General features: G+C 39.7%; 1 protein-coding gene across 1 annotated transcript in view; it reads left to right on the top strand.

Annotated features, from left to right (window-relative positions):
* Positions 1-1,939: 1,939 nt before the first annotated feature.
* Positions 1,940-27,571, top strand: part of LOC147683467 (maestro heat-like repeat-containing protein family member 1) — a 69,202-nt gene continuing 43,570 nt past the window's right edge. The window contains exons 1-12 of the mRNA XM_086944854.1: positions 1,940-2,053; positions 2,810-2,956; positions 9,530-9,622; positions 11,129-11,207; positions 11,625-11,738; positions 12,421-12,482; positions 14,271-14,390; positions 18,871-18,978; positions 20,809-20,929; positions 23,028-23,068; positions 23,383-23,524; positions 26,403-26,455. Coding sequence (XP_086800980.1) covers positions 1,940-2,053; positions 2,810-2,956; positions 9,530-9,622; positions 11,129-11,207; positions 11,625-11,738; positions 12,421-12,482; positions 14,271-14,390; positions 18,871-18,978; positions 20,809-20,929; positions 23,028-23,068; positions 23,383-23,524; positions 26,403-26,455 — 1,194 coding nt within the window. The remainder of the gene's footprint in view (positions 2,054-2,809; positions 2,957-9,529; positions 9,623-11,128; positions 11,208-11,624; positions 11,739-12,420; positions 12,483-14,270; positions 14,391-18,870; positions 18,979-20,808; positions 20,930-23,027; positions 23,069-23,382; positions 23,525-26,402; positions 26,456-27,571) is intronic.

The raw sequence follows: 27,571 nt of genomic DNA, 5'->3' as shown, positions 1-27,571 counted from the left end.
TGTTAATATCAAAATAGTAGTAAGTTTAGGATTGAGTCTTAAGTTCATTCTGTGAATCGGGCCCTCCTTCATCATGTCATAAAAAGGTGCGAGTGAATCCTGGGAAAAGACAATGTGAGATGTTCTTTAACGCTTATTGCATTACGTTTTATGTTCTGCTGGGTGAACAATATACAAAGCCATCGATCAAGATTTTTTTTCAATATGTTTCATGACCAACACCCCCTTTGCAGCACACTCATCATCTTAAATTGGTATTAGTCTTTAATTTAATTAATATGGTTTATCCTATTTTCTCTTACAGGACCGGAAATGGAACCATATCTAGATCTGATTCTCAAAACGTTCTTTCCTGTAATGAAGACTGTATCTACAATCAACCAGAAATATTGGTTTAGCCTTGGTGTGCACCTGCGCTGGTGGAGCGGTCGGGTTCGGTTTGATGGTTGGGAGAGTGTGGGGAGAGGACACCTTTATTAAGTTCACTTTTCTAACATTTCCTGAGAGCACCCTTCATGCAATGAGATGCAATTTCTTATGTCTGATTGGTGCAGAGAATAACAGTCCCTATTGATCCCATTGTTTTCAATAACTGATTATTTATCTGCATTAAACTTTCATTTGTGGCACAAATCAGAACTCAACTGCAACATTGGTCTGCATAATGTGTAACTCCACTACTTTCTAGTACATTTGCCAATTGAACTGGCATGCAGAGCTGCTGTGTCAAGTTTGCCATGTAATGTAGAACACATCTCTAGTCTGTATAGTGCACCTCCGGGAAACACCCTATTCTTTTCAGTAATAAAAAACTAAGGGCTTGATTTAGAGTTTGGTGGACAAGTTGTATCCTATTGTATGTGTAATAAGAGGGACAGGCTATCCCATCACGTTTGTGACGGGATACCCATCTGCCACAGCCTGAATCAGGCCTTATGTTGTGAACTTACCTCCCTAGGAAGTGGAGCATTAAAACCTGTGGAAATTGTACATCATTTCCCAGAGGTAATTGTTCACTTCAATGACACAGACATCTTGTTGCAACCTAGAGATTGCACAATGGCAAACTAGTCACTGTTTTAAGTAAAAATTTAGACTGGTGCAAATCATGGAGTAAATATATTTTTACCATTTTTGCCTCTTGAAAAATAGAGAATGTAGGAAGCAAGATTTGCTCCCAACTAAACATTTTCAATATTAGGACAGAAAAAAGGGGCAATGTGATATCACACGTTTTGCTATGCTTAAAATAGGAAATTGAATGAATCAGTGTTTATTTAGATGTGAGATTAAAACCAGTGTAGTGTCTTCCTGCCTGATTAGCAGAATAGTGCAAAATCATTACACCACTTTTTAACTCTGGTGATATCTGAACCAGCACTTCTTTGTTAACCACATAAAATGATTAACAAAATTACTGATAAGGAATGCTCGGATGCATCATCTTTTATATTTTTACATACTATTTTTTATTTTGCCAAGAGGGCAAATATCGTCTTACAGTAATAACTTGTGCAAAATCTGATTTCTCAACTCTTCTTTCATAAACAACAAAACTGTACAAACTAAATTGCTTTGTTGCTAATTATATGTAAAAAGTACTCTGGTGACGCATATTCTGCCTTTCCTTCATTTTAGTTCAATACAATGAGTTGCAGTAATGTGGAATTATTACCATATATTGTCTAGAATGCTTCAAAAGTGCAATAGGATGCTTGATCGAAATGGATACCATTACAGTATCTATGACAGTCAGAGAATACCTATGTGAATTGAGTCTAATACCTGCTAAAAATCATTTCCTATCAGCAGACGCATTGCACTGTTTTTGCTCAGTATGTCCTATGCACTACCAGACAAGGTGGTACATGTGTAGATTAATGCAACACTTAAGCCTTTGAACTTAACTGTATTTTTTTATTTTTGTGCAGTCATTGAGATGTTATCAGGCCAGTTTGCTTCCAGTGTAGACACTCCTCTAGTCACACTTTTCTTTGAAGCCTACTCAACCTGTAAGGTATTTCTTCTTGAAACCATCCCCAGTCTCCAGGAGGTGAGTTGGTAAAGTGGGAAAAGAACAGAGTGCAGTGGATGAAGGTTTAGAGCTATTACGTTTTGTGAGATAACTAATGCATACACATTGACTGCCCCTTCATCTGCCTTTGCATATATACTTCATTTGATTAAAGACAAAAAAATATGAAATTCATTCTCTTGACCCAGACTTGTGATCTCTATTTATGTAGGTGAATAAAATGTGTAAAAACCTTTATTGTACCCGACCAAGTATCAAATTCCTATCAGGTCAGATATATAAAACAAAATCAAAGCTAAACCATGCTATAATATTTAAGTATTAGGGAAAAGTAAGTGTAAGAAGTATTTTTGAAAAAGAAAGTGACAGAATTAGATTCTAGGGCAATTTAATAAAATTGCAGCTGCAGTAGTGTATTTTCTATGTCTACCACAACCTGTCCATGAATAGGAGGCAAAGAAATTATATTTTTTTTAAAGAGCTGGGGAGAGGGAGAAAATAGAGAAAGTGGGTGGGGAAACCTCATCCAAATAAGACAAGAGCGAAACAAATTCATGGATAACATTTCTATTTTAGAGAATCAGTTTTGTCTATTGGAATATTCTGCCAGTGAAACAAACCACTGCCTTGAATGACATAATCACTTCCTACTGAACAGATGTCAAGTGCAGCTGCCTCTCCAGGAACCCTCTACTTCCACATGTGGCTCATCTTTTCTAAGTAGGTAATGTCTAGTGTGTGGAACTGAAAACCTGGTGTCATTTATCTTAACAGGTCTGGGGACAGGTCATCACCACTCTGGGACATTTGGCCTCCGTTCTGCCAGAGGAGCAACTAGATAAGGAGCTTCCTTGGTTGGTCAATGAAGTTGAAAGGCTCCAGTCCCAGCTGCCTGCTGATATGGCATTTCGTTTGCTCACGGTGAGTGTGACCTTTATTTGCTGCCCATGCTTGCCACTTCAACCAATCCCAAATGATCCACTCATAATGAACACTGTATCCCATAATGAGAGATTAGCTGCAATGAAACACTACATTATTGAGAAATGAGGGTTGAATACAGAACTACAGGGTTCCATTGGTGAGTTAGTTACACCACAGGTGGAGTTGTGAGATGGTTCAGGCCTCCATCATATGTACATTAGGCCAACATATTGGCATTCCGCCCCCGACAGTACCAATGCTGTGGGTATTCGAAATTTTGGGATGTAGGAAAAATGTATGATTCCAAGTTTACCCCTGAGAAATAAAACCACCACACCAATTCGGACTGTAATTCCCCACTATTTGACACATTCGCGCCTGGTCATTTTTTCAGTTTTGAGCTGGTGTATTGTTTTGGGAGATGAAGGGATTACAGGGAATATAGTTTTCCAACATTAATTCCAAATACTGAACCAACTCAATTGTAATTAGTACACAATCCATGAAGGCAGCCAGAGAAGCAAAATGCACATTTGTATTTGTTACATATGAAATCGAGATTAATAAAGGAGAAATGTGTACCAAAGCAATTGTGCTAGAATTAAATAAACATCAAAAGTGCTGAAATTTGCTTCACCTTTTGTTGTGATACTGGGTAAGTAAAAGTTGGTTATGGAAGTGAAATTGAGCATAATGACGCTCCATCTTGATGCGTTAATCATAATAAAACAGCAGATCTTCATTCACTAGAGCCCTGAAATAGGTCCCAAGCGGTAATTGGGCTTACTAAAGCCCTAGTGACCTCTTATAACAAACAGTGTGCCATTGCATCTTCTCTAGTCTGAGAGGCTGCTTACACCCTGTGAAATACAAGTAAATTTACAAATGACCTTCAGTAAGGAGCCCCATGACTTTGCATTGCACTCCTGGTGACAGAACATACAGGTAAAACAGTGAAGTCTTAAGAGGAGCACTGGAAATGTATCATGTTGGTAATCAATAATGTGTTGGAATTATAGAATTCTTCTTTTAGTTGCTATAAAAACAAATATTAGCAAAGGAAAGAGTCCATAGCTAGAGACGTGCGAACTGTATTAGCTGAAAAAGCAAGAGTGACGTAGACCTTGGTGGACACACTATTAGAATCATTACGTCTCCAATCTGCCAATTTTCATTTCCACAGAACTATTGTTTTTGATGCTTGAGAATTGTAGATTAATGTTGAGGCTCTAAGTTGAACAGTTTCTGCTAGGTCTGAGCACTTAGAGTTAAAAGGACAGGATGTTTACATTTCCTTACAAGTCCTTCTTTTGACAGTCTCCACTTGTAATAAAAATTTGAATACCAGTTACAAACATAAAAACATGACAGAATTTTGTTGTATGGCATATTGACCATATACATAATTTGAGGTTGTTCCCCCAATGAGTCTTCCAAGACTTCATTGCAGGTGATCATTCTCCTCATTAGCATCTGTGTAGCTAAATGTGTTTCTAAAACTGCTATTAGTCGTCACCAATCTTCTGTGTTGCAGCTTCTGCCTCCACGTTGCCTTTGATTCTCATAAGCAAACACTATCCTTTTAGGCTCCTCTGTACTCCCATGGTTCACAGTGTGCAGGGGTGCAAGAGGGACTTTGAGCAATCCTGGTCCACATCTGTTAATAGTGAAACAGATGTAGCGGCGCATACATGGATCCAGGTTTTAGAGGAGCACCCCAATTATGTCCGTATTTTACTATCTAACAGGAAAAAAGGGGGAAATGTATTTCCAATTGTGTTCATCCACCCATGGCACATTAAGTGTGCCCTTTGGCTTGAGGGTGTATTTTGCTGACTTTGGATGAGACTACATTAGTGGAGTGTGGATCACTTGGAGAAGCAGGCAGATAACTAGAGGACCTGTAGGATGAACAGGGAGAAACAGGAGGGTGAAAGGGAGGTCAAACAGAAGAGGAGGACAAAAAGTTCAGTACAACTGAATGGAGGCGGAGGAGGACCAAGATCACTAGCAGGATTAGGAACACACGGAACTGGATTTCCAAGATAATGAAGAGAAAGCAATAGCAGGAGGGCCATGGGAAAAACCTGGAGGATCAGGCTGCCAAAAACCACAGTCGACCAGGATAACTGAGACCCCAAGGACATAAGGCCCAACATGCCCAAGACAAAGAGGAGGATCAGTAAAACCAGGAGAATAAGTAGGATTAAGTAGACCAGAAGGACCAGAACCAGGAGGCCAAAGAGGAGAAGAAGTACAAGTAGCCACTTTATTAAGCACCATAGAAGCCAGAAACTAGCTGACTCCAAACCCTTTCAGTGGTATAACAATGACGGTATGCAAGCAAGAATTACCCTTGGCAATGCTATCAGGGTTGGGGAAATGGGTACTGTCCGTACTGCAAGATATGAATACAAAAAAGCTATCCATAAAGCCAAGTGCCTATGGGATGAGCTTAGATGGCAGGACCTAAAAGAAGCTACTTTGCAGAATAATACCAAAATATTCTGGATTATTATTAAGTGAGGCAGAGGAGGTCAACCTGATCAGCCCCTAACTCATGTCTCTCATGAAGGATGGGTTAATTACTTTAGGCCCCAATATGCGTGTAACCCTTTAGATGATCAAATGGAAGAAGTTAGTTATGTTTTTTTATACTGATGAGGCTTTTAATGACAAAGAAGTTTTAGCAGCTCTTAGTGCAGTTGCTGGAGGTAGAGCACCAGGACCCGATGGTGTCCCTGCGGATGTGTTCCTCTACGACAAAATACGATGGGGTAGATACATCTTGTTGATGGCAAATGCAACGGCCCAGGGTGCCCAATCCCGGTTTCCTGGAAAGGGGCTGTGATACTTCCAGTATATAAAAAAGGAGAAAAAACTCAACCGGGGAATTACAGACCAATCAGCTTGATAGATACAATTCAGAAGGTAGTTGGGAGGTTGATCCTGAACAATATCTTAGACTGGATTGAAGAGAATAGTATATTATCCCCTTTCCAAGATGGTTTCTATAAATACACTAGCACCATTGATCAAGTCATTCATTTTATTCTTTTATAGTGGAAGACTGTGACATTGGGCAAGGGCAGCCTTTATGCTGCCTTTGTTGATCTACGTTCAGCTTTTGACCTTGTCCCCCGTTCCCGGTTATGGGTAACGTTGAGGGAATTAGGCCTTTCGGACGACATCCTAACCTTCGTAATGAGGCTACACGAGGGCAATCATGCTAGAATCGCTAGGGAGGGCAGGGTATGGTCACACCCAGTTTCCGGTTGAACGAGGGGTATGGCAAGGCTGCGCCATGGCACCAACGTTATTCTCTTTGTATATTAATGGAACAGTGGACCGTTTGTTGCCAGTGAATACAGATGCCCCTTCTGTAGCAGGTGTAAAAATTCCAATTTTAATGTTTGCAGATGACACATTAATTATTTCCAAGACTCCTAGTGGCCTCCAGCGAGCTCTATCATTTTTTGAAGATTTTTGTGCTGCTCGTGGCCTGGATGTTAATGTGTCAAAAATGAAATTAATGGCATTTAATCCACATCAAAGTTTTAAGGGGAGGGTTTTTATGAATAAACAACCACTTGAACTGGTCAGGGCTTTTACCTATTTGGGTATACAGTTAGAGAAGAACCTTAAGTGGGACTGCCATATAGATTTAGCAGCCCTGAAACATCAACAAGTTATGGGAGATTTAAGTCTGGAGCATAAAAGGTCTCTAACAAAACCAATTAGACCAGTCCTCCAAGTTTATGAATCTAAAGCTGTTAGCTCCGCGCTTTATGGCGCCGAATTATGGGGGTTTGAGAAAGCAGCTCCTTTAACTCTTTCTGAAAATAAGTTCCTCTGTAGCATTACAAATCTCCCACAAAGCACCCCTCTTAAGCCACTTAGATATGATTTGGGTAGAAAAGCTATTATTGATGTCGCCAAGTTGCGTCCAATTTTATATTGGCGCAGGTTGTGAACGACACCTGAACTCTCATCATGTGCTTCAGGTTTTCCAGATGTAATACAATCTGATGCCTTCCACAACATCGGTTGGTTAAGAGGTGTTAGGAATAGCCTGATTGGCCTGGGAATGAGAATGCTACGGGAGAACCCATTATAGGCTTCTTTTCCCTCTAAAAACATCCTAAAAGAGAAGTATTGGGAGTGGGCTGCTTTTATTGCTTGGAGTAACTCTGACTCATCTTCTATGGTGGGAATCTTCTTAGAAACAAAACTCACACCCAGATTAGAATCCTATTGGTATAATATCACCAGGCCGAGAGATAGGAAGCTTTACTTCCAACTCAGGGCAGGCTCCTTACCTTTAAAGTCCCTTATGTCCAAGTGGACTCCCACAAGTGATAACATCTGTCCTGCCTGTGGGAGTCATAACAAAACAGTTGCCCACCTGCTTTTTGCCTGTCCCGCCTATGCACTCCCTAGGCGAGTTTGGCTGGCTCCAGTGTGCAAACTACTTGGCACATTAAGGAGCGCCGAAGCGGAAAGGCTTATGCGCACCAGCACTTTACCATTTATCACAATAGCGGTAGCCAAATACCTAGGATGGGTGTGGGCTATAAGGCTGAAACCTAAATCTGGGTAATTCTTTGGTGAGCATTAATTTTAACTTCCCTAGCCTGGCCACTGAACGTAATTGATTATTTTTACTGGGTGTAACTTTTATCTCGTCCATTTGCTCTGAGATCTAAGTTTTATCAAACATTTTTAACTATCCAGCCAAGGCATTTTTAACTGTATCTAAATGTTGTTTGTTTTGTGCTTTTATGAGTATACTTCAAATAAAGCTACTTTGGAATGGAATGGAGAAGAAGGATGTGCAAGTGGAAAGGGAGGGTCATCAGGAGGACCAGGACCACCAGAACAAGAAGGAAGCATATGGGCAGTCAACATGGAGAATCTACACCACTGTGAGGACCCTACACAGAATGAGGAGGAGGAAGATGGCCATGAGGATAAGTAGAAGGGGAGGTGAGGGTCCAGGACAGCCAAGAAGTTTAGAAACTCCAGGACCACCAGAAGGATTTGGAAAACTTGAACCAACAGGGTACCAATAATACCATGTCCAAGAACTAGGAAAACCAAGAGGATCAAGACCAGGAAGAAAAGGAAAAGGATTTCTAAGAAGACTAGGAAAATAAGGAGGAAAACCAGGAGGAGGGAGACCAGTAAGAGGAAGAAGACCATGAAGAGAAAGCGGAGGCTAGGAGGTCCAGAACAGCAGCCACCACCATGACCACCATGAAAAACCTGAGGGCCAACTCCAGGATTGCTAGGAGTAACAGCACCAGAGGATCCAGAGGACCTTGGAAGAGGATGACCAAGATTAGCTGGACCATGAGCATAAGGACAATGAAGATCATGAGGACCAGCAGGACTGGGACCAGAAGAATGAAAAGATTGAAGAACACAAGGGCAAGAGCACCAGAAGAACAACTAGGAGGGACACAGCAATAAGCGCCATGGTAAAGATAATCCTTTCAACAGAAGTAGGATCTCAGGAGGATAAGGGCCACTTATGGCCAATGACCAATACCTAGAAGACCAGGATCAAGAATATGTAGATGAAGACCAGGAGGATGATTTTGAGGAAAATATGAGTTGTCAGAAGGGAAAGAAGAATAAGAGGATGAACAGGAGGAAGAGACCTAGAAAAAGGAGAACATAAACATCAATACGAAGATTAGGAGAACTATGAAAAGGAAGACCTGGTAAACCAGGAGCATGAAGAGGAAAACCTATAGGTGGAAGACCAGGAAGAGGAGATTGACGAAGAGGAGTAGAGGGACCAGGGCAACCAGGAAGTCCAGGAGCACTAGGATTACCAGGTCCACCAAGAGGACACAATTATCAAGGGAATCACAATGGGACACGCATCAGGAGAACTAGGGACAGGAAAAGCAAAGGCAGAATGATGATTTGAAAAGGAAAGAGAGATCAACAAAACTGATAGGTACCATTAAGACCAAGACCAGCAGGAAGATCAGGAGCAGGAAGACCAAGGCCATGAAGGAAGGGACTAAGATGGCCAAGAGGATCTAGACAGTGCCATAAGAAGAAGGAGTAGCAGACAACCAAGAGAACTAGAATCACCAAGAGAACTAGGACAACCAAGGCAAGGGCCATCATCAACAGTGGCTAAGAATACAGGGCCTACGATGACAAGTGAGTCTAGGCTACATGTGTTAGGGCATGCCCCTGTTAAATGCTGAACATGTTATCTTCTGGTTCCTTGATGGACTAAAATCCAACATCTGACTTCAACAGATAACCTCTACAGAAATCACTATGTGGATCTGAGAGATCTTAAGGCACTGTGAGTCAAGAAAACAGAGCAACCAGGAAAGAGAAAATTAGACATAAGCACGGTCATCTGTCAAAATCTACTTGTGGTCATATGTATTTTGAATTAGTACCAAGAGAGCTCATTCACACACCAACTCACTCTTACATTCAGACAGAATTTACACTTTGAAGTTTGTAATTTACCACTGACCATCATTATTTACACAAACTGCCCTTTGACCTCATCTTAATTTTCTTATCTCCTTGCAGACCCTTGAGTTATGCATCAAGGCAGCTGTTACTAAGAGTTGCAGAGCGCTGAATGGAACTGTGCCAACCGTGCTTGCCGTCCTGCATCACCTGGTAAGTATATACATGAGGACAAACAAAGTATTTCAGTGGGAGGCGACAGACATTTCCTGTGTAACATATTGTAACAAATAAAGTTTCTACCTTAATCCAATTTATAGTAGGAGTGTTTTTAAAGGGCAACATTTGGGATCTCTCTTGCGTAAAATATTAAATTATAATCCATAAAAATCCTATATGAACCAATTTGCTTCTAGGATGCAAAGAAAGAAGACAATGGATATAAATCTGTCAGTGTTGAGAGCTCCTCTGCAAGAACCCCCATAAGTCTGCCTCTCGGCAGCTCTGGCTCTGATAATAGGTAGAGTGACAGGGAAAGGGAAGGGACCCAGGGAGGACACCAAGGATGTAGCCCTGAAAGAAAAAAGCTGTACCCAATAACAATGGTTTACAACAGAGACATAATACTAACAAAGCTTATCTCGAAGGTTCAATTGTCCAGTTAGACTTTATTATATAACATATACTGGACTCTTCATGACATTCCCAACAACGGTACATCCAATCTTAAATCTATATATTTAATAATAATAAGGCTATATCATATACGTTTGATTAATGCCATCAATCAAAGGAAATTCAGTATTTATCCCGCTAAGGTTCCTAAAGTCAATATGTGCAGAAACTACCCCACAATTTAGTTCAAATAATCCAAATGCACAACATTTCTGGAATATCCTTACAATCCAAACTTGAAGCATTCAAGACCTCAGTCCACATATAAGAAGGCCCTCTGAAAACAGGTGCACAACTTGACGGCCAAAAGCATGAAATTACAAATAACAATGCTGGCACGTGGAATCTGGGATGAATGGAAAACAAAAGACAAGCATCTCTGATGAGGACCAAAGTGCGAGAACTGAATGCCGGTAAAAAAAAATAAAAAATTAAGTGCTACAGCAGGACCAGCGAGTGGCGGTGAGAACAGAAAAAGGCCCTAATGAAGCCACCGACAGAAACACTTGCTCCCCACTCTGCTGACTAGAGACCTGGGACGCAAAATGGGCAAAAAGTGAAGCAAAAAAGGCCTGCTCTGAAAAGCATGCAACCCACTATGCTGGCCAGACACCGTAGCACGCAAAAGGGGAACAGCTTTACCATCCCCAGAGATAAACCAAGATGAAGTGTAACAACAGCCTTCGTCTTGATTACCTTGAATAGCCGCCACTAGTGCCAGCTTTGTTAAAATGCTTTAAGTACCACTACCTTCTGCAATCTCGCCAGACTTCTGAATCTACAAACTATCCAAAAACCATAGGAAACTAAGGCATCCATCTTAGAGTGGCAACTGAGAATTTGCACTTCCACCAATATCGGGCACCATGAATATGCTGTATTCCACACAATTAATTTTTCTGTAGCGTGGTATGGATCACAAGTCCTGACAAACTCCTATGCTTTCATTCCCCCACTGGAAGTTATTCGCTGTTTGGATGTATGGGATTGGCTTTCAGATAGCCTAGCTTCCATTATTATTTATTATGGCTTTGTTATTGGCAGATCTGCACACCCTCAAGTGGGGCTTCCGATGAAACAGAAGACCCACTCAAGTTGTCCACGGCTATTATCCTGTCACTGAGTGAGTTGGTCATAAATGTATGTATGTATACATTTGTGATACTGCAAGTATGTATTGGCCTTTACTAGGGATCAGGTACTCTGTAACATTAATTTCTGTACACTGCCCTGCACGTAACTTGATCATCTTAAAAGCTACTATTGCTTCAGTAATTATCTCCCTTCCCAGTACATTTGTTGGCTTGCTACTGGAATATGGTGCCCAGTTTACTATATACAGCTATAGTAGTCACATGAGTACCATGTGCTCGTAAGATAATCTTTAAATGTATCAGACCATTAATAACATACCTCCTGGACATGGGTTGAAGAATGGCCTTGATGGGCTGCTCCCCGGCGTTGAGTTCCTTCTTGCATAATTTTATGCTGTGTTATTTTTCAATTATGTCTATGTTTTCTTTTCACTTTACTCTTGCAGCCCATTCTCACTCTAGTGAGGTCCTTAAATATTTTGAAAGTAGCTTGATGCAGATAGGTGCAGAGTCCCGTGCCACAACATTACAGCTGCTCTGCAAGCTCCTTTCGGAAACTGGTAAGACTGTCAGTGGGTGGGTGGCAGTGTGTGATATAGGCAGGGAAAATAGTTAAAGGGATATAATGCTTGTCAAAGAATCTGGACTCCTAAGGTGTATTCCCAACTTACTCCCTTACTTGTCCAACATGGTGCAGCTATAAGCAAAATACTTCAATTTTATATTCTTCAGCTACATTAACTGTCAACTTTTCCTGGTAGAGCACTGCAATTTTACGAATAAAGTCTTGCTTATATCAACTTCAATTATGTGAATCATGGTGAAGGAATAAAGGAGTGCCACTGTTTTCTTTTCGGTTAATTGTTTCCATTGTGAGCCATTAATGGGACAGGGACACTGTGAAAACCGATCCTGACATAGACACTGGACAGGAACAAAAAGGGAAATAAAATATGGAACAGGTCGACACAGACACGCTCAGTGGTACATGATGACACAAAAGGGGGTGGTGATGGACGGAAAAATGATGACACAGACATGCACGGCGAAACAGGAAGGCATTGATAGCCCCATGGGACTCACAGTCACAGACTCACACACCAACACTGAAAGACAGGACCCTCAGGGTAGTAATCACAGTTGATAGTGGAAACTTCACTACTTATGTATTAATCTTGATCTTACTAGTCAAAGTCAATATCTATGTGTTATGAACATTTGGTGTATGGCTTTATTTAATAGATTCAGAAGGTGCCTTTTATCTGGATGCTGTCCGTCACGTGCTTGAGGATGACAATCGCAAGGTACCATCAAGCTAATATATGTGTGTTAAAGCACTTTCATAATTAGCAACTCAATCTAATTAAAGTGATGCAGTTTTTGCATGGTGCAGTAGTCCTACTTACATGGACTCAGAGCTGTGGTTTGCACACCACAATCTGTTGACTTTCTCCAAGGCAAGTCTTCAGTGGAGGTGGTGGGTCATGCAACCTCCAGCCATTTCTGTCAGTTCAGTGTGTCTTATGTTCCATTGTCTCCCTGTCCAAGTGGACATATCCCAGTTTTCCTGCCCTAGTCTGTGTCAATGCATTATTTTCAGACCCAATCCCAGAGGTTGCTGATCTCTAATTGATTAATAAATGTGTGTTAAAAGAAAATTCTTATCCGCTGTTAACATATTTGGTCTGTATTTCACATCGAGTTGATCTGTAATACCCCTCACTGAGGAGGAAAATGTTCATGATCAAATATGGGGTTTTGAAGTTCAGAATATTAATATCTCCTCAAATCTTTAACAACCGTGGTGTAAGGTATTTCAAATATCTCTACCAAGAATAATATTTGGGCTATGTCTCAGCGAAATCTCACCAAACGTTGATCGAAAATACAGGATAATATTCAATGTGCACGTTTGAAAAGTCTGATTGTGATATAAAAGATGTATTTTATGTAGAAATTGGAATATATTTGACTTTCTTGATGCCATATATGTCCACAATGTGCCTGACTTCAGTGCCATGGAGAAAGCAAGTAACTCAGTATCAGAATCACCATGTTCAGCATGTTAGCAAGCACAGGACATAGGCACAAAGGAAAATCAACAAAGCTGTTTTCTTTTGATAACGAACAAAAGGCTGTATTGCCATAACTTTGTCTCTATTGGATTCTCTTTGAGAGGTGTGTTGGGTTTGTCATTTTTAACCAAGTTATCCTTAGATATTTTTCAGATTAAACCAGGAACATCAGAGACAGGACTTTGCTAGGAATGTTAGAATCACAGAAATCAAGCATGGATGTATTCTTTGGCAGTTGAAGCCATTGTAGCCAGATTGTGCAAATATACAGCGTACAGAACCATGTTAGGGATGTGAATTTTATGTCAATACTGGATACAGGAGACTGTGACTATTTACGGTCTTGAGCCAAAACGACTTCTTGAAAGTGATATGGATCAACCAAACAAGAAGTTGTGGGACAATGAACTCCAAGTACTGCAACCCATTGTTATCTGCTGTCAGTGTTGGGATGTCTGCTCAATCTTACAGGTGGAGTTAGACAGCAGCCATCATTCTTCCCACAGACGACTCTAAGTTTTTTAAAATTCCCTCAGCAGTGGAATCCACAGCCTATTGAATTCTCATTTGCATTTTTGTAATCAATATCAGGTCCTGAGAGCTTTTATGTAGGTTGTAACCTACCTAGGCATATTTTGCAATGTTTTTTTTAAATCTTTTATCAAATCTCAGGCACCTATCGGTGTAGCCCACCTGGAATATTTGAATATTCCCTCAATCACACTTCAGTCAGACACTTTGTAAAAGCAGTTTAATTAAATTGACTCTAGTTTCATTCTCAGAGTGTCATAATAGCCCTTTTTGCAACATACTTTAAAAGGTTGTATCCAGGTACTGGCTTTCCACACATAAAAATGTATATCTGTCTACTCTGCGGACAAAAGGAAGGAGAGAATGTATGGTTTTCTCACACTCCCTTGCTACTTGCTACTTTCTCACTGGAATGTGTGATTTTCTCCTATTCACACACCAAAAGGGTTTCTCACTAAGCATGCTTACCTTTTTTCTTAATTACAGGTTATTCTTGCCACTTTAAGTTTAATGTCCAGTTTAACAGCCAAAGGTTTTTATGATGTGAACGGAAGAGCTGTGATGGATTATGTGCTTAAAAAAACTAGCCTCCTTATCAAAGAGCAGGTAAGTGGCAGATGTACATATTTGGGTAGGTGAATGTGTTAGGAAACAGCAACAGTAGTCAGTACACAAGAAATACGTGGACCTTTTAGCCCCCTTGTGCCCCAATGTAGTTACTTTACCATATAATATACATCGGCAGTGTCACATATTTGCCCCTGGTGGTGGAATATAGACATCATGTCCCTCTCGCTAGTTCCCATAGGCTCACCTTGACATTCATGTTCTTCATTTGAGCTTGATGTTCCCTACTTCCACTCCAGTGCGTCTTTCTCCCTCCGTCACTTTTATGGGTGTCCCTTATCCATTTGTCTGCTTATATTTGCACCTGAAATTCAGCAGCTGCCCATCCGTGCTAACGCTGTACATGCCTTTTCTTGATGTCTTGTTATTCTTGGGTGCCCATGATGTGAACCAAACCACTCAAGTGAATTTACTTATAGCTTTCACTTCAAGAGTCATATTCCAGTACACCCAATCTATGGTTTTTCCATTATTGTGAAAAGTGTAACCTAGTGTACCCTTACTATTGTGGGGTCTGAGTTAGTGATGTCAAATGCAAGTGGAGTCGTTGTCCCAAAGTTCAACTATTGCAGCTGGTTTGATTCGTACTGTGGCACTTCTGCCATTTTATAACTTTTATCCTGATCTTATGTTGTGCAAAATCGTCCACTGTTGTGAACAACGAGTTTCAGAAAGTGGTCTGATAATATCCTTTAGTTATTCTCTTTCTCCTTCATTGCCCTCCTCTTCCACAGGCCTCATGTAGGATTCTGTATTGGGCACTTCTTCGGTTTCTTTCCTTTCTTGGAGCATCTCAAGTCCTTTGGGCACTTACACTTTGATCCTATCTCCAGTAGGGTAGACAGTCAAAATATCGAGTTGGAAATATCGACCTACCATAATATCGAGTCTGAAATATCGAAGGAGCATAATATCGAAGGCAAGAATATCGTAGGACAGAATATCGACCCAAGGTAAGTAATATCGATATACTTAATATCGATGTAAGTAATATCGAAGTTAGTAATATCGATAGCATATATATCGATGTTAATAATTTCGATGACACTAATATCGATATTTGTATTATTTTATAGTTTTTTTATTATGTATGTGTTACATGTTTAATTTAAGTATTTAAAATAATTACTATTATATGTGTATACATTTTCTATAATAATACATAAATTTATAAGGAAATTTGATGTTTTAGTACCGGAGCGGGTTGTGGGTTTATAGGGGAATAGGGTGGGAAGTAATTTAATTATGGTAAGTTGATTAATAATTAGTAGGATTAATTAATTAATTATAATTATTTGCTAATTAATATTGATTAATTGGGAAATAATTAATTGATTAATTGATATATATTTTCTGTAGCGGGATGTGGGTTTATAGGGGAATAGGGTGGGGAGTAATTTAATATTAATTAATTAATTAATATATGTTTTTTAATATTTATAACTAATTAATTGGCAAATAATTAATATTAATTAGTTAATTAATTAATATAATTGTGAACATATTTTAAATTAGTAATTAAATAATATTAATTCGTTAATTACATTAATTAGAGTAATTTATTTATATATCATTTTTAGTTACTGTTAATTAATATTGGGCGAAATATGATATTAATCATTAAATTATATTAATTACAGCTTATGTGCTAATATATTTACTTTATTGTTATTGTTAATTAATTATTAATTGCTAATTAAATAATATTATTTAACTTTGGGTTAAGGAGTATTTTTAGGGTTCAGGGTCATTTTGGGGTTTTTGGGTAAAGGGGTATTTTTAGTGTACAGGGTCAATTTTCAGTTTTTGGGTAGAGGGGTATTTTTAGGGTTCAGGGTCAGTTTTCAGTTTTTGGGTAAAGGGGTATTTTTAGGGTTCAGGGTCAGTTTTCAGTTCATGGGTAAAGGGGTATTTTTAGGGCTCAGGGTCAGTTTTCAGTTCATGGGTAAAGGGGTATTTTTAGGGTTCAGGGTCAGTTTTCAGTTCTTGGGTAAAGGGGTATTTTTAGGGTTAAGGGTCAGTTTTCAGTTCATGGGTAAAGGGGTATTTTTAGAGTTCAGGGTCAGTTTTTAGTTCTTGGGTAAAGGGGTATTTTTAGGGTTCAGGGTCAGTTTTCAGTTCTTGGGTAAAGGGGTATTTTTAGGGTTCAGGGTCAGTTTTCAGTTTTTGGGTAAAGGGGTATTTTTAGGGTTCAGGGTCAGTTTTCAGTTGTTGGGTAAAGGGGTATTTTTAGGGTTCAGGGTCAGTTTTCAGTTTTTGGGTAAAGGGGTATTTTTAGTGTTCAGGGTCAGTTTTCAGTTCGTGGGTAAAGGCGTGTTTTTTGGGTTCAGGGTCAGTTTTCTCGACTGTTGCACTCTCTGGAGTGGGAATAGTAATTTTATCCCTACGCTATCAAACGCTTTCCCTACTGTTCCACTCTCTGCAGTAGGAATAGTAATTTTTACCCTCACGCTATCCAACGTTTTATATAATTAATTGTTAAAATATCACATGTTTATTTTATTTTTTATATTACTTACATTTTATTTATGTTATTGTTTTATGTTTGTAAATGTATTAGTAAATTAGAATATATTTCATTAATTTATAAATTAGTAAATTAATTATTAATACTTATTGTTCAATACATATATATTATATCTTTACTGTATATATTTAATTAATGTATTATTAATATATATGTATTATTTATTAATTTTAAACATTATTAGATACTTTTAAATATGTATATTTTATTTATTAGTGTTATATACTTACTTTTACATTTATATATATAAAAAAAAATAACTATATTTTTAACATCGATATTTTTTACATCGATATTATTTTTTCAATATTTTTGTACTTACCATGTTGTAGATAGGATGTCGATATTTTTGCCCTCGATATTGTTGACTCGATATTCTTGTAGGTCGATATTTCTGAGGTCGAAATTCTGTCAGTGATCCCTCTAGTAGCTGGAGGAAACACCTGTCATCTGACTAGGGGCCAGGAATGGGTGTTGGATCAGTGCTCTTCACCGGTGCTTGTGGGGCTGCAGGTGATATATGACAGCATGGGCAATGGCAGGTGGCATGATGTCTGAAAACTGCAGTATTCTAGGCTTTGTCAGTGTCGCTGGAAGAGTAGGCCACAGTGGCTTATGGTCTCACCAATTCCTCCATAACAGCAGAGGTGTCATGACCTTCTTGATCACTGTGAACCAGGTAGGACTTCCTCAAGCTTGGCAAATGCATCCATGTTACAGAGTAGTTGTACCAAGATGCACAACTCAAGTCCATGCTCAGTAATATGTGTGGGGATTGAGCACCACTGATGACGTCTGGTATCCATCTCCTTGGGGCCTGACCATAATCCAGAGTGTCTGCAGTCCATGCCTAGTCTTACTCTTGGGTTCCCATTAAGCTCAACTAATAGATGAGCCAGACACTGTCCATAGTTTTTTTTACCACAGGCCTGAGGCATCATGTCAGGAACAATTCAGATGCCTGTACTTATGTTGCATCGCATTGTAACAATGGTGCTTGAATACCTAGATCCCAACTTAGTAACCTGATGCACATGTTGACTGGCATGAGTGCAAAGAAATAAGATGCTCAAACACTGTGAGAATGGGACTCGCTCCATACACGTCTCACCAGCAGTGCTCCCATGCAGTACATAGGCCTACCACACAATCCAGCATATGTGAGACAACTGGCCCTTAGACTTTGCCAGGGCTAACTGGGAAATTTCTTGGGTGATTGGGCAAGGCACATGGGCACTCAATGAATGCACTGATAAGCTGTGTTTTTCACTGATACTACATTATCTAGTGGGATCCTTTCTGTTACATACCCCGCTTTATCGTCGAAATGCCTAACAGGGCAAACTACCAAATCCTACACAAAGTAGCACAAACATACTTCAAATCAGTATTTCATAACAACACTGCCTCCCAAAAATGCAGTTCCCGGTATGTTTTTGTCTTATTGAGTGTAAGAAGTACCATAATGTAGCAGATACTTCCCCATCAAGCAGCAAGGGGAGGGCTCATGGGGCATCACAATCTGTGTAGTGAGCAAGAGAGACTACCTTGTGGTGCCAGAGGTGCAATGTCTCAGATGTAGTGCCCAGTGCATCAGAACCTTACATATTATAAGTGAGTCCATCGGTATTTTGACTGTATATGAATGCTATACACTTCTCCGCCAAATGACCATATACTTTTATACTCTGTAGAGCGGAACATGGGTGCATAACCTCATTTATACATTTTTATTTACATGTTTGGGACTAGTGGTTTTAATTTCACATTTGAATTTAAGCCAAGAGGTTATCTCTGTGTTTACAACCTTGATTTGAAAATTGTGATGTTTTCACTCTCAAATCTCTTGAACCTCCATGAGGAGAGAAAACACATTGAAAATATTGTGAAAATATGTTACTTTACTTCTCTTGCTTTTCCACATTTTCACAGGGCACTAGTAACATGGATCCTGATTCTGATGTTGAAGAAGAGACCATCCACATCCAAATCTCTCAGCTCCTCAAAAGAATTGCATTACGCCATAAAAATACTGACGAGGTAAGTGAGAAGGATGTGAAATAAGGTGGGTCAATAAACTAGAAGTGTACAAAATATAAATTGCAGAATGTCCAAAGACTCCTCAATTCCCAGGTTATCTTCATTATCCTCTAACTCACATAATAGCATGTTTTAGTAAAGCTCTCCATGCTGCAGGTTTGTATGTGGGAAATATGCACATAGTGATCTGAACCATGAATGCATGTTTAAAATGCATTCCTTTTCCACCCAAGTCGTTACCATGATTTGCCTTAGGGAAAGCACTAGACTTTGGAATAGTATTTACTATTCCAACTCCAGTCTGTGCAACTATAGGGAAGAGTTGGACTTAAAGTCCAACATTAGTCCAACAACGCATTTCCTTCAGGGAAGTGGTTGTATTGGCTTGCTTGATAAAGGAATGCATTGAAAAGACACATTAGGGCACGTACAGCAATTACAAGTCTTGCAGGGCAATGTGTTGGGATCTTAAATACCTTAAAAACATTTTATCTTCCTGCCAGAAGCTGCCAGAAAGACAGTGGTCCAGTCTTTAATCATGTTGAGACTGTATTACTGCATTGTTCTGTATCTCGGAGTGTCAAAGACATGATGAAGAAGACGACAGTGGGTGCAGAATATGGCAGCTTGGCTGCAATTTTATCTGCCTAGACACTCACCATCGGCCCCAGCTCTACCAATGCTGCTCTGGCTTCTGTTAAGGCATTGGGTATATTTCAAAGCCATGTGCTATTGTCACAAGATTCTCAATCATAAAGGCCCTAAATATCTTCACCTCTGATCACACCTTATCTTCCTAAAAGAAATCTGAGATCAGCTGATGCCTCTCTTGCATCTATCTCCAGAATCAAAAGTGCTCACATTGGAGGCGATTCCTTCAACTACTTGGCAGGCAAGATGTGGAACTCCGTACCACTTTGGCTTAGGCAAGAAATATCTGAAATACGATATCGCAAGAATTTAAAAACATGTTTTTTCACGCTAACTTAGATTAGGGGAATTCATATTCTTACTCTGTATAATAGGACTGATACCCCAGTGCTGGGACACGCAGCTGACACAGCTATGTGCTCTATAAATCTCATTATTATTATTATCATTAGTGGTTTGTACCAAGTTGATAAGGCACAGCGTGATTTGAGACGCGATGTAAAGTCTGTTTACTCTGCTGCAGTGATAGAGGTCTGCTGTCCCATGCAGTCCTCATTCCCAGCATTTCCGGCATTCATAGAAGATTGTCAAATCCTACCTCATTTTTTTTAATGAGGCAGTAGGTTTTCCAAATTATTCTAAATAGCCACTTTGAAACGAGATTGCATGGCACATCAGTCACATTGCAAAACATAGCTACTCAATCTGCATCTCCTATTTGCTACTTGCCCGATGATACATCAAGCACCAATATTTCATATCAACAGGGTCGTTCATTCCCAGCCATAGCTTTGCACACTCTGGCACATTTATAAAGATAGTTCTGTTTTGTGAATGTTATGAGGATAACAGCAGATAATGAGATCATTTACAAAGCAGCTCACTCGCAGTGTTTTTGGAGAATAAATGTTGCACTCATTCTCTGCAAATATTTGCTCGGATATAGAATCACAGATTGTAGCATTGAACAGGGTCAGTGCCACATCATTGTAATACCAGCAATCTGTCTTGGACCCCATCAGCAAGGAATGGTATCAGGAAGGGGATAATTCAAATGTAGCCCCATCTCCAGAAGACCCACCAAAAACCCTCCCACCGGCTATGACTGTTTATCTGTGGGAATGCAGCCTTATTAAATGCTAATAATACTAATAATACATTTGCTGCTCTTTCTTGCAGGGATTTTGGAAAGAGATTTTGAGCTACATGCTGGAAGATGACTATACTTCATCTGTGCCAGCACTGTGCCAGATGCTACTTGTTGTAGATGAGAAAGCAAGCATCAACTTTCATGAATGTGGTGAGTCTTAAGCATCCTACTCATTGACACAGTGGGATCTACCATTGAAAGTGGTTAATGCTTCCTCCTCCACTCCCCAGATCCCCTCTTACTTTGTCATGATCAGGCATGAGTTGAAGAACCAGTCCATTAGCTCAGGATGTTATGGTTGAGTTACTATAGAATGTGGGTGTCAATATTTCAAAGAGATATATGTATCTGTGCTGATGTTTCTGCTCGCTTTGAGCCTTATTCACAAGGAATTAACTAATTGCTGTGCCTCCAGCCATTTGGCTGTGCCACGCTGCGTTAATTCCTAAGCACCGGGATGCTTCATATCTACAATTATATAATGGATCCCTGTGCTCTCCCAGTGCTGGTGCATAATTAGCTGCCATGCACCTATGAAGGCACGCTTGTACCATGGTGCAAGAGGGGCTGCGTCACACGGATGATTGTTTTTGTGCAGTAAGGCATATCTTTGTTTTTATGCAGTTAGGCATACCTTTATGCACAAAAACAATCACAATAGGTAATTTCCTCTTCCTAAATGTTCTGCAGTATGCAGTACGCGTAGAAAGAGGTAAACAACGAGGAGAAACAAAAACATTTGTTCTTGTTACACCTCCCTATATCTCCCCCTGGGGAGGTGTAGCATTCTGACACATTTCCAGGTGTACTATTTCTTGTAAATCTGCAAATGCGGCAGAAGCCGTGGGTGTTGTGTAGGAAATCTCACAGCAAAACCCATGGCACAACTGTTACACACAAAGTGTTGTGTGTAAAGGGGCCATATTTACAAGGGCATTAAAAGCCACGCAGGGTGGCTTTACCTGTCCTTGTAAATATGGAGCAGCAGGTTGCACTGCTGGTGTGTCTCAAAAAGTGATGCACAGGTGGCACAAGGGGCTTGTAAATAATCCCTATATACTTTTTGTAGTTTGCCAGACATAAAGTTGCTTTCCAGTTTGTTTCTGCTCTTAGTCTGGTTAATTCTCCAACCCCCTAAATGCAATGTACTAACTGTACCAGGTTGCCACACACAATGAGGCTACCCAGGGCTCTAATGCTCCTCTTCAAACCTTGGAGTATTCTTGCTCTCCATGATGTTACTTCTGTATAGTATGTTGATCATGCCCTGCTGGGTATGGTACTTATTTATGTGTTGTTACTTTTGCCGAACGCAACAGGGATGTATTTTATTTCTCCACGGAGTTACTTTTAGTTATGATATTTGTCTCTGCAATGTTTCTGGTTCAACATTTTGGACTTCAGCTCCAGACTAAAATGCTAGTTATTGGCCCTCACTTGTAAGCAGGGATGCATGCTCAATGATGGTAAGTGAAAATAAATATTTTGACTGACTCCAAGGTTATGAAGGAGATTCGCATCTGGCGGTGAATACCTATAATTGCTATAATTCCAGGGTTTCAATTAGCTCTCCACGCTCAACTTTCCAGTGGATGTGTTGATAAAGTGCAAGTGACCTGGGCAGATGGTATCATAGTCTATTTATTTGTCACTCAGGTTAGGAGTCCTGAGCAGAATTGAACAGGCAAAATATGTGCTCGTTCTTGCTTGCCCCAGGCCGTTAACCTTATTAGAAAATAGATATGCAAGAACATGTTCTGGAGTCCTCTTTTCTTCTGGAGTATCCGCTGTCAGAAAATGGCTCCCATTTTTCCATGGTCCTTCAGGATGTAAAGTACGTCCATGGCTCCTGACGCATTCTCTCTTATCCCACTGGAGTCTTCTATCCCTCAATGAAAGCTGTAGCAGGAACCTGTGCATGGCAGCTTAGGTAGCGCCTCCTCCAGCTTTCATTCCTTGACAGCAACCGCTAAGGGAGGGAGGAAGAGAATTGCAGCATAGGCTGTCAAGGTACTGTACACCCCTGGGCGCTCCTTAGTGGTAGGGGTGCCTTTGCCAGTATTTGCAGGAATTGCAAAGCATCCTCATGACCACTAGAGGCTCATTGAAATGCCACCCATCACCTTCTTTACAGGTACTAATGGGTGTCCTAAGTGTATGTGTCAGCCATATGTCTTCCTTTGGCAAGTATTGCTCAGTAATTTATGGATTGAGTATGACATGTCTTCGTTCTTTTGTACCTAAACAGCTGAAGAAATTCCAATACACAGACTCTTCATAAGATTGCTGGTGAGTATCACATTCCACCCCCATCATATTCCACCAGATCCCTCTTACCAAGTTGTTTGCTGCCATTTCTATGCAACCTGCTAATAGAGATCTTGAATTCAACTCAGCTTTTATCCTTTTGAATTTGATGGTTTTATTTCCAGTCAATTGGTTATCAGTACGATATGCTACTTACATTGTACAGAAACAGCCAAAATGTGGTTGTTACTAAGTACTGCGCAGAGAACAAGGTAGCATTTCCAGAAGTTTTAAAGGCTAGAGAATAGGAACTCACAAAAGAATCACTTTCTAAATTCTTTGTTGTGGTTTTTCAGGTAATTTCTTCATATCCTCGCTGGGATGTTGAAAGGGGAACTTCAGTCTTGGCTCTCCTCGAGCGCCTGATTCCTGCAAATTACCCATTTCTAGCAAAACTCCTCAGAATGAAGATCCCCCCGCTGATAACATATTTAGAAGGTGAGACCCCAAAGCAGGAACCAGTGAGCACACAATTTAAACAAGAATTAATGACATTTCAAACAACCATTGACCAATGACAAAACCATTAAGTCTGGTGTTGGCTGCTAGTTTTTAGACCTTGTCCACTCATGTTTTTTTCACTGTTTTTATAAACTTGTATTGTGGGAGGTGATGCCAGGTACATACCAAGATAAAAATACTGTTTATGGTCTCAAAAGCTCACATTCTTATTGTTGTCCCTGGAAATAAATGAAAATAATTTGTGTGTGGATGTGCTCCTTGTGAAAAAGCAGAACACCATTGTTCACAGTGAATTTAGCCAAAGGCAGAATTGGCCCATGATGTATGCTGTGGAGGACAAAAGAGAATGTGAATGATAGGACACGTTAGACCAGCAGATGAGGAGGTCTGGCTGAAGGCTTGTATAAGTAAGCAAAAAAGAAATAGTCACAGTCTTTCTTTGTAGCTGGCCAATGCCATACTCCAAAACAAAAACGGCAATAACAGAAACTGAGTCAGCTATCTTCTTGCAAGTTCTGGGTTACTTCTTCATATAACAGAAAGGCCGTTGACACATTGGTTTGCCGAAAAAATCAGTTTCATACAAAGCTTCTGCCATGAAGCGCTTCATCTGTCAGACGCAGCCTTGATCACATAAGAATGCGGCATCTTGATTCAGTGTTTTTAAGTACATATGTGCCAAAAAATTCCATAAACATAGAAAAAAAAATCTTCAGTATATCCAAGGTCAACATTATTTTAGAGCACTACCTGTTTTGGCACCTTTTCTATTATTTCAATTGTGACTTATTGTAACAACTCATGCGCACCAACTCTTCTAATGACTAAACTTGAAACCCCTGGTGGCCTCAATACAGAAGAGATTTTGCACACACATTTATAAACACCAAACGCTCTATCTGCGTTTGTATTAGAAGTAGTTATTAGTCAGGGTACATGGTAGGTTAGATTAGTCTACTCTGGCATAACATTGTTTGTGGGATGACTAAGGATGACCAGGGTATTTCACAGCAATTAATATGAAAGAAATGTTAGAACTCTGGTACAACCATATGTTGCAGTTAAAAGTAATGTTTTAAATGTTGCCTAATTGAATCCTACTATGTGAGAAGTTCACATGGAGGAACATTTAGAAAAGTTTGTGATATTATGTTGTTAATAAATTGGTTGATACATATTTCTGTAAGGTTAGACACCCTTGTTTTCTGAAAAACAAGATTTATATTTCAGCCTGTGTAGCAGATATCATGCAGAAGTGTTTTATTGTGTTTTAGTAAGGTAGAATTAATTGCACATTATAATGTCACTTATGTGAATTAGTCGGGTAGTTCCTACAAATCTATAAAGGATCTCCACGTTTTAGACAACATAAACTAAGGGATTGGTGTCCAGACTGATACCAGACACCCCCAAAGGATATGTTAGTATGTAGACCAGCTAGCTCACAGTGCCACTATACGCCCCACAACCTTACAAAGGAGAGAATAGTTTCTGGCAACTATCGAACATGAGAACCCTGACCCCTCAGAGATCATGGAAACAGTACAATACTTTTTGCTTGGTCACTTGTGCTCACTTTATCTTAGAGAGATACACAGACTAAATGGTGGGGACGTTTTCAATAAGTATTTATTGAACCAGAGTCATTCTAGCATAAAATACATGTGCTGCAACAACCACGAGACAGAAACAGATATAGACGATTACAAGCTCCAATAGAGTAAATAAAAAGTAGAATTCTACCATGGTGCTAAAATAGTGAATATATGCAGACATATAAATACATGAAGTTAATAGTGCGTACTCCTACGATGCAAACCCTAACTAGATGTACCTAAGTGTACCTAGCATGTATGTTGGAACCTCCTAGGAAAGACCAAACCCCAATACCTGATGTGAGAAAGCAAAGGACCCCATCTTGGTCTCGAGTGGACAACCCACAAGTAATGTCAGACGACTGCTAACTGGAGTGTCTGCATGCAGGGACTTCAGCGTCTCGTGTCAGCATAGAATCTTTTTCTCCTCCGGCTTGCCCAGCAAAGATGTGGTACTTATATACCTAAAAGGTACCATCAGGGGTTCTACCTAGATGTGCCATGGTACTGTGGGCATGTCAGCCAAGGATGACGATAGTGGTGACTCTTATACAGAGTTATTATGCAGAAGATTGTAATCCTGCTGTGATACTAAGAATCCTCATGCATAATAAATTAGGCTAGTTTTTTTTAAAAAATAAGCAACATTTATGCAGCACCAAACTAGGTAAAAGGTCAGGGCCAGAACTGTTATGAAGAGTAAGGTAGGACAAATGTGGGTAAAAGCTTGTGCAACTACCTAGGACTATATTGGGGTACATTGGGTATTATAGCAAATTAAGAAGTGTTACAAAATATTTTGGTCTTTGATATAATAAAGAAGTATTTTTCTATGTGTATTTAATTTTAGAGCACATATGCACTTTTTTACTCTGAACCACAACAGCGATCCCCTATGTGATCAAGTCTTCGTCTGACAGCTGAAATGCTTATTGGCAGTAGCTCTGTAATAAACTGATTTTCTGCAAACAAGTGGTGTGGTGACCTTTCTGTTATATAAGAAAGGAAACCAGAATATATAAACCTAAAATTACAACCAGATATAAGGAGCTAAGAGTGACATCAAGGGCACCTGAACAACTAATGACCTTGAACTCAATTCCCATGACAGGCTGAGCTAACAAACACATTTTGCACACTTTTAATTGTGTGAATCTACTTCTGCTAGTGCTTGGTATGTAAGCACATTGCCTTTTAAATGTTGCTTGCTATTCACTTTTACTTACATATATTTCTTTTTTTACCAACTACTATTTCAGCTTCCACGGAAAGAACCTTTGACTTGGCAAAGTGGAAATGCACGCTTGTTTCAGTAAGGATGAATTGCTAATGAATGTTACACATGACACTTGTCTCTTTGTTTTCCATAGCCACTCATTCAGCGTGAATATATGCAGATATTAAATTCACCTCATCATAGTGTTGTTCTGCTATGAGGTTGCAATATTCTCACCATATCCCTATTATTTCTATGGATTATGATCGTTACTATGACGTTGATTATGATTGAGCACAGAGGGGGAGCAGCTGTATTCGGTACATAACATTTCCCTAATATGCAATATTTACCAGAAGCATTAACAACCTTATAGACCCAAGTTGACACTCATAAAACTGGAAATTGCATGCTGACGACACCTAGTCCTATATGTATCAGAGTTTATCTGCATGTTTTACCCAGGTAAATTACAGGCTCTACAGTGATCATTGCATTACTCATAAATCTGACTGTTGTTGCACAGGGCTACAAATGTAGCCCCTTACTGGTAATTGTTTCCTCCGACTCTTGTTTATCTCCCAGGTTAGTCACACTAGCACAACATTCTTCTTTCCCTGGATAGTCACACTATCACTCATCCCACTGCATTCCACATTATCAGTAAGTTCATATTATGCAATCGGATTGGCACATGATCCATGCTCCCTATCTTCATTTGAATTGTCACTCTGTCACTGTATGTTTTGCCAGGCCATCACACTCCACTAAGCTTCTATTGTGCTCCTGAGATGCAATTTTATGTTCCTTGTGTTCAGTCTTCACCCTTTTTCACACTAAATTTACATTCTGCCCCCATGCTGGAGACCCAAAATGTATTTGCATTCTGCTTCTAAGTATGTGGTATTGTTGCATAGTCCCAATGTGTTTTCTGTCTGGATGGCTGCACTGTTGCTCTTTTCACAATAATTTGTGGGCAGCATGGTTTTGTGCATGTGTTTCTGTGTAAATCACGGCCACTGTCAAGGCCTCCTGTTTTTCCTGAGCACTGATATCACACCACACTATTTAAGCATTGCTGTATGTGTTCTCTGGTTCTTCTGTCCAAATATAATTTCGTCATCACAGAGGTTGTTAGCTGAAGTTTGTTTACCCTTATCTTCTCAAAATCACTGCAGACGTCAGCCGTGGATACTGCATTTACGTTTCTAT

The sequence above is a fragment of the Lissotriton vulgaris genome, chromosome 11, assembly GCF_964263255.1.
Source record: "Lissotriton vulgaris chromosome 11, aLisVul1.2, whole genome shotgun sequence".
NCBI classification, from domain to species: domain Eukaryota; kingdom Metazoa; phylum Chordata; class Amphibia; order Caudata; family Salamandridae; genus Lissotriton; species Lissotriton vulgaris.
The sequence above is the reverse complement of the archived record's forward strand: the minus strand, read 5'-3'. Positions and strand labels throughout refer to the sequence as shown.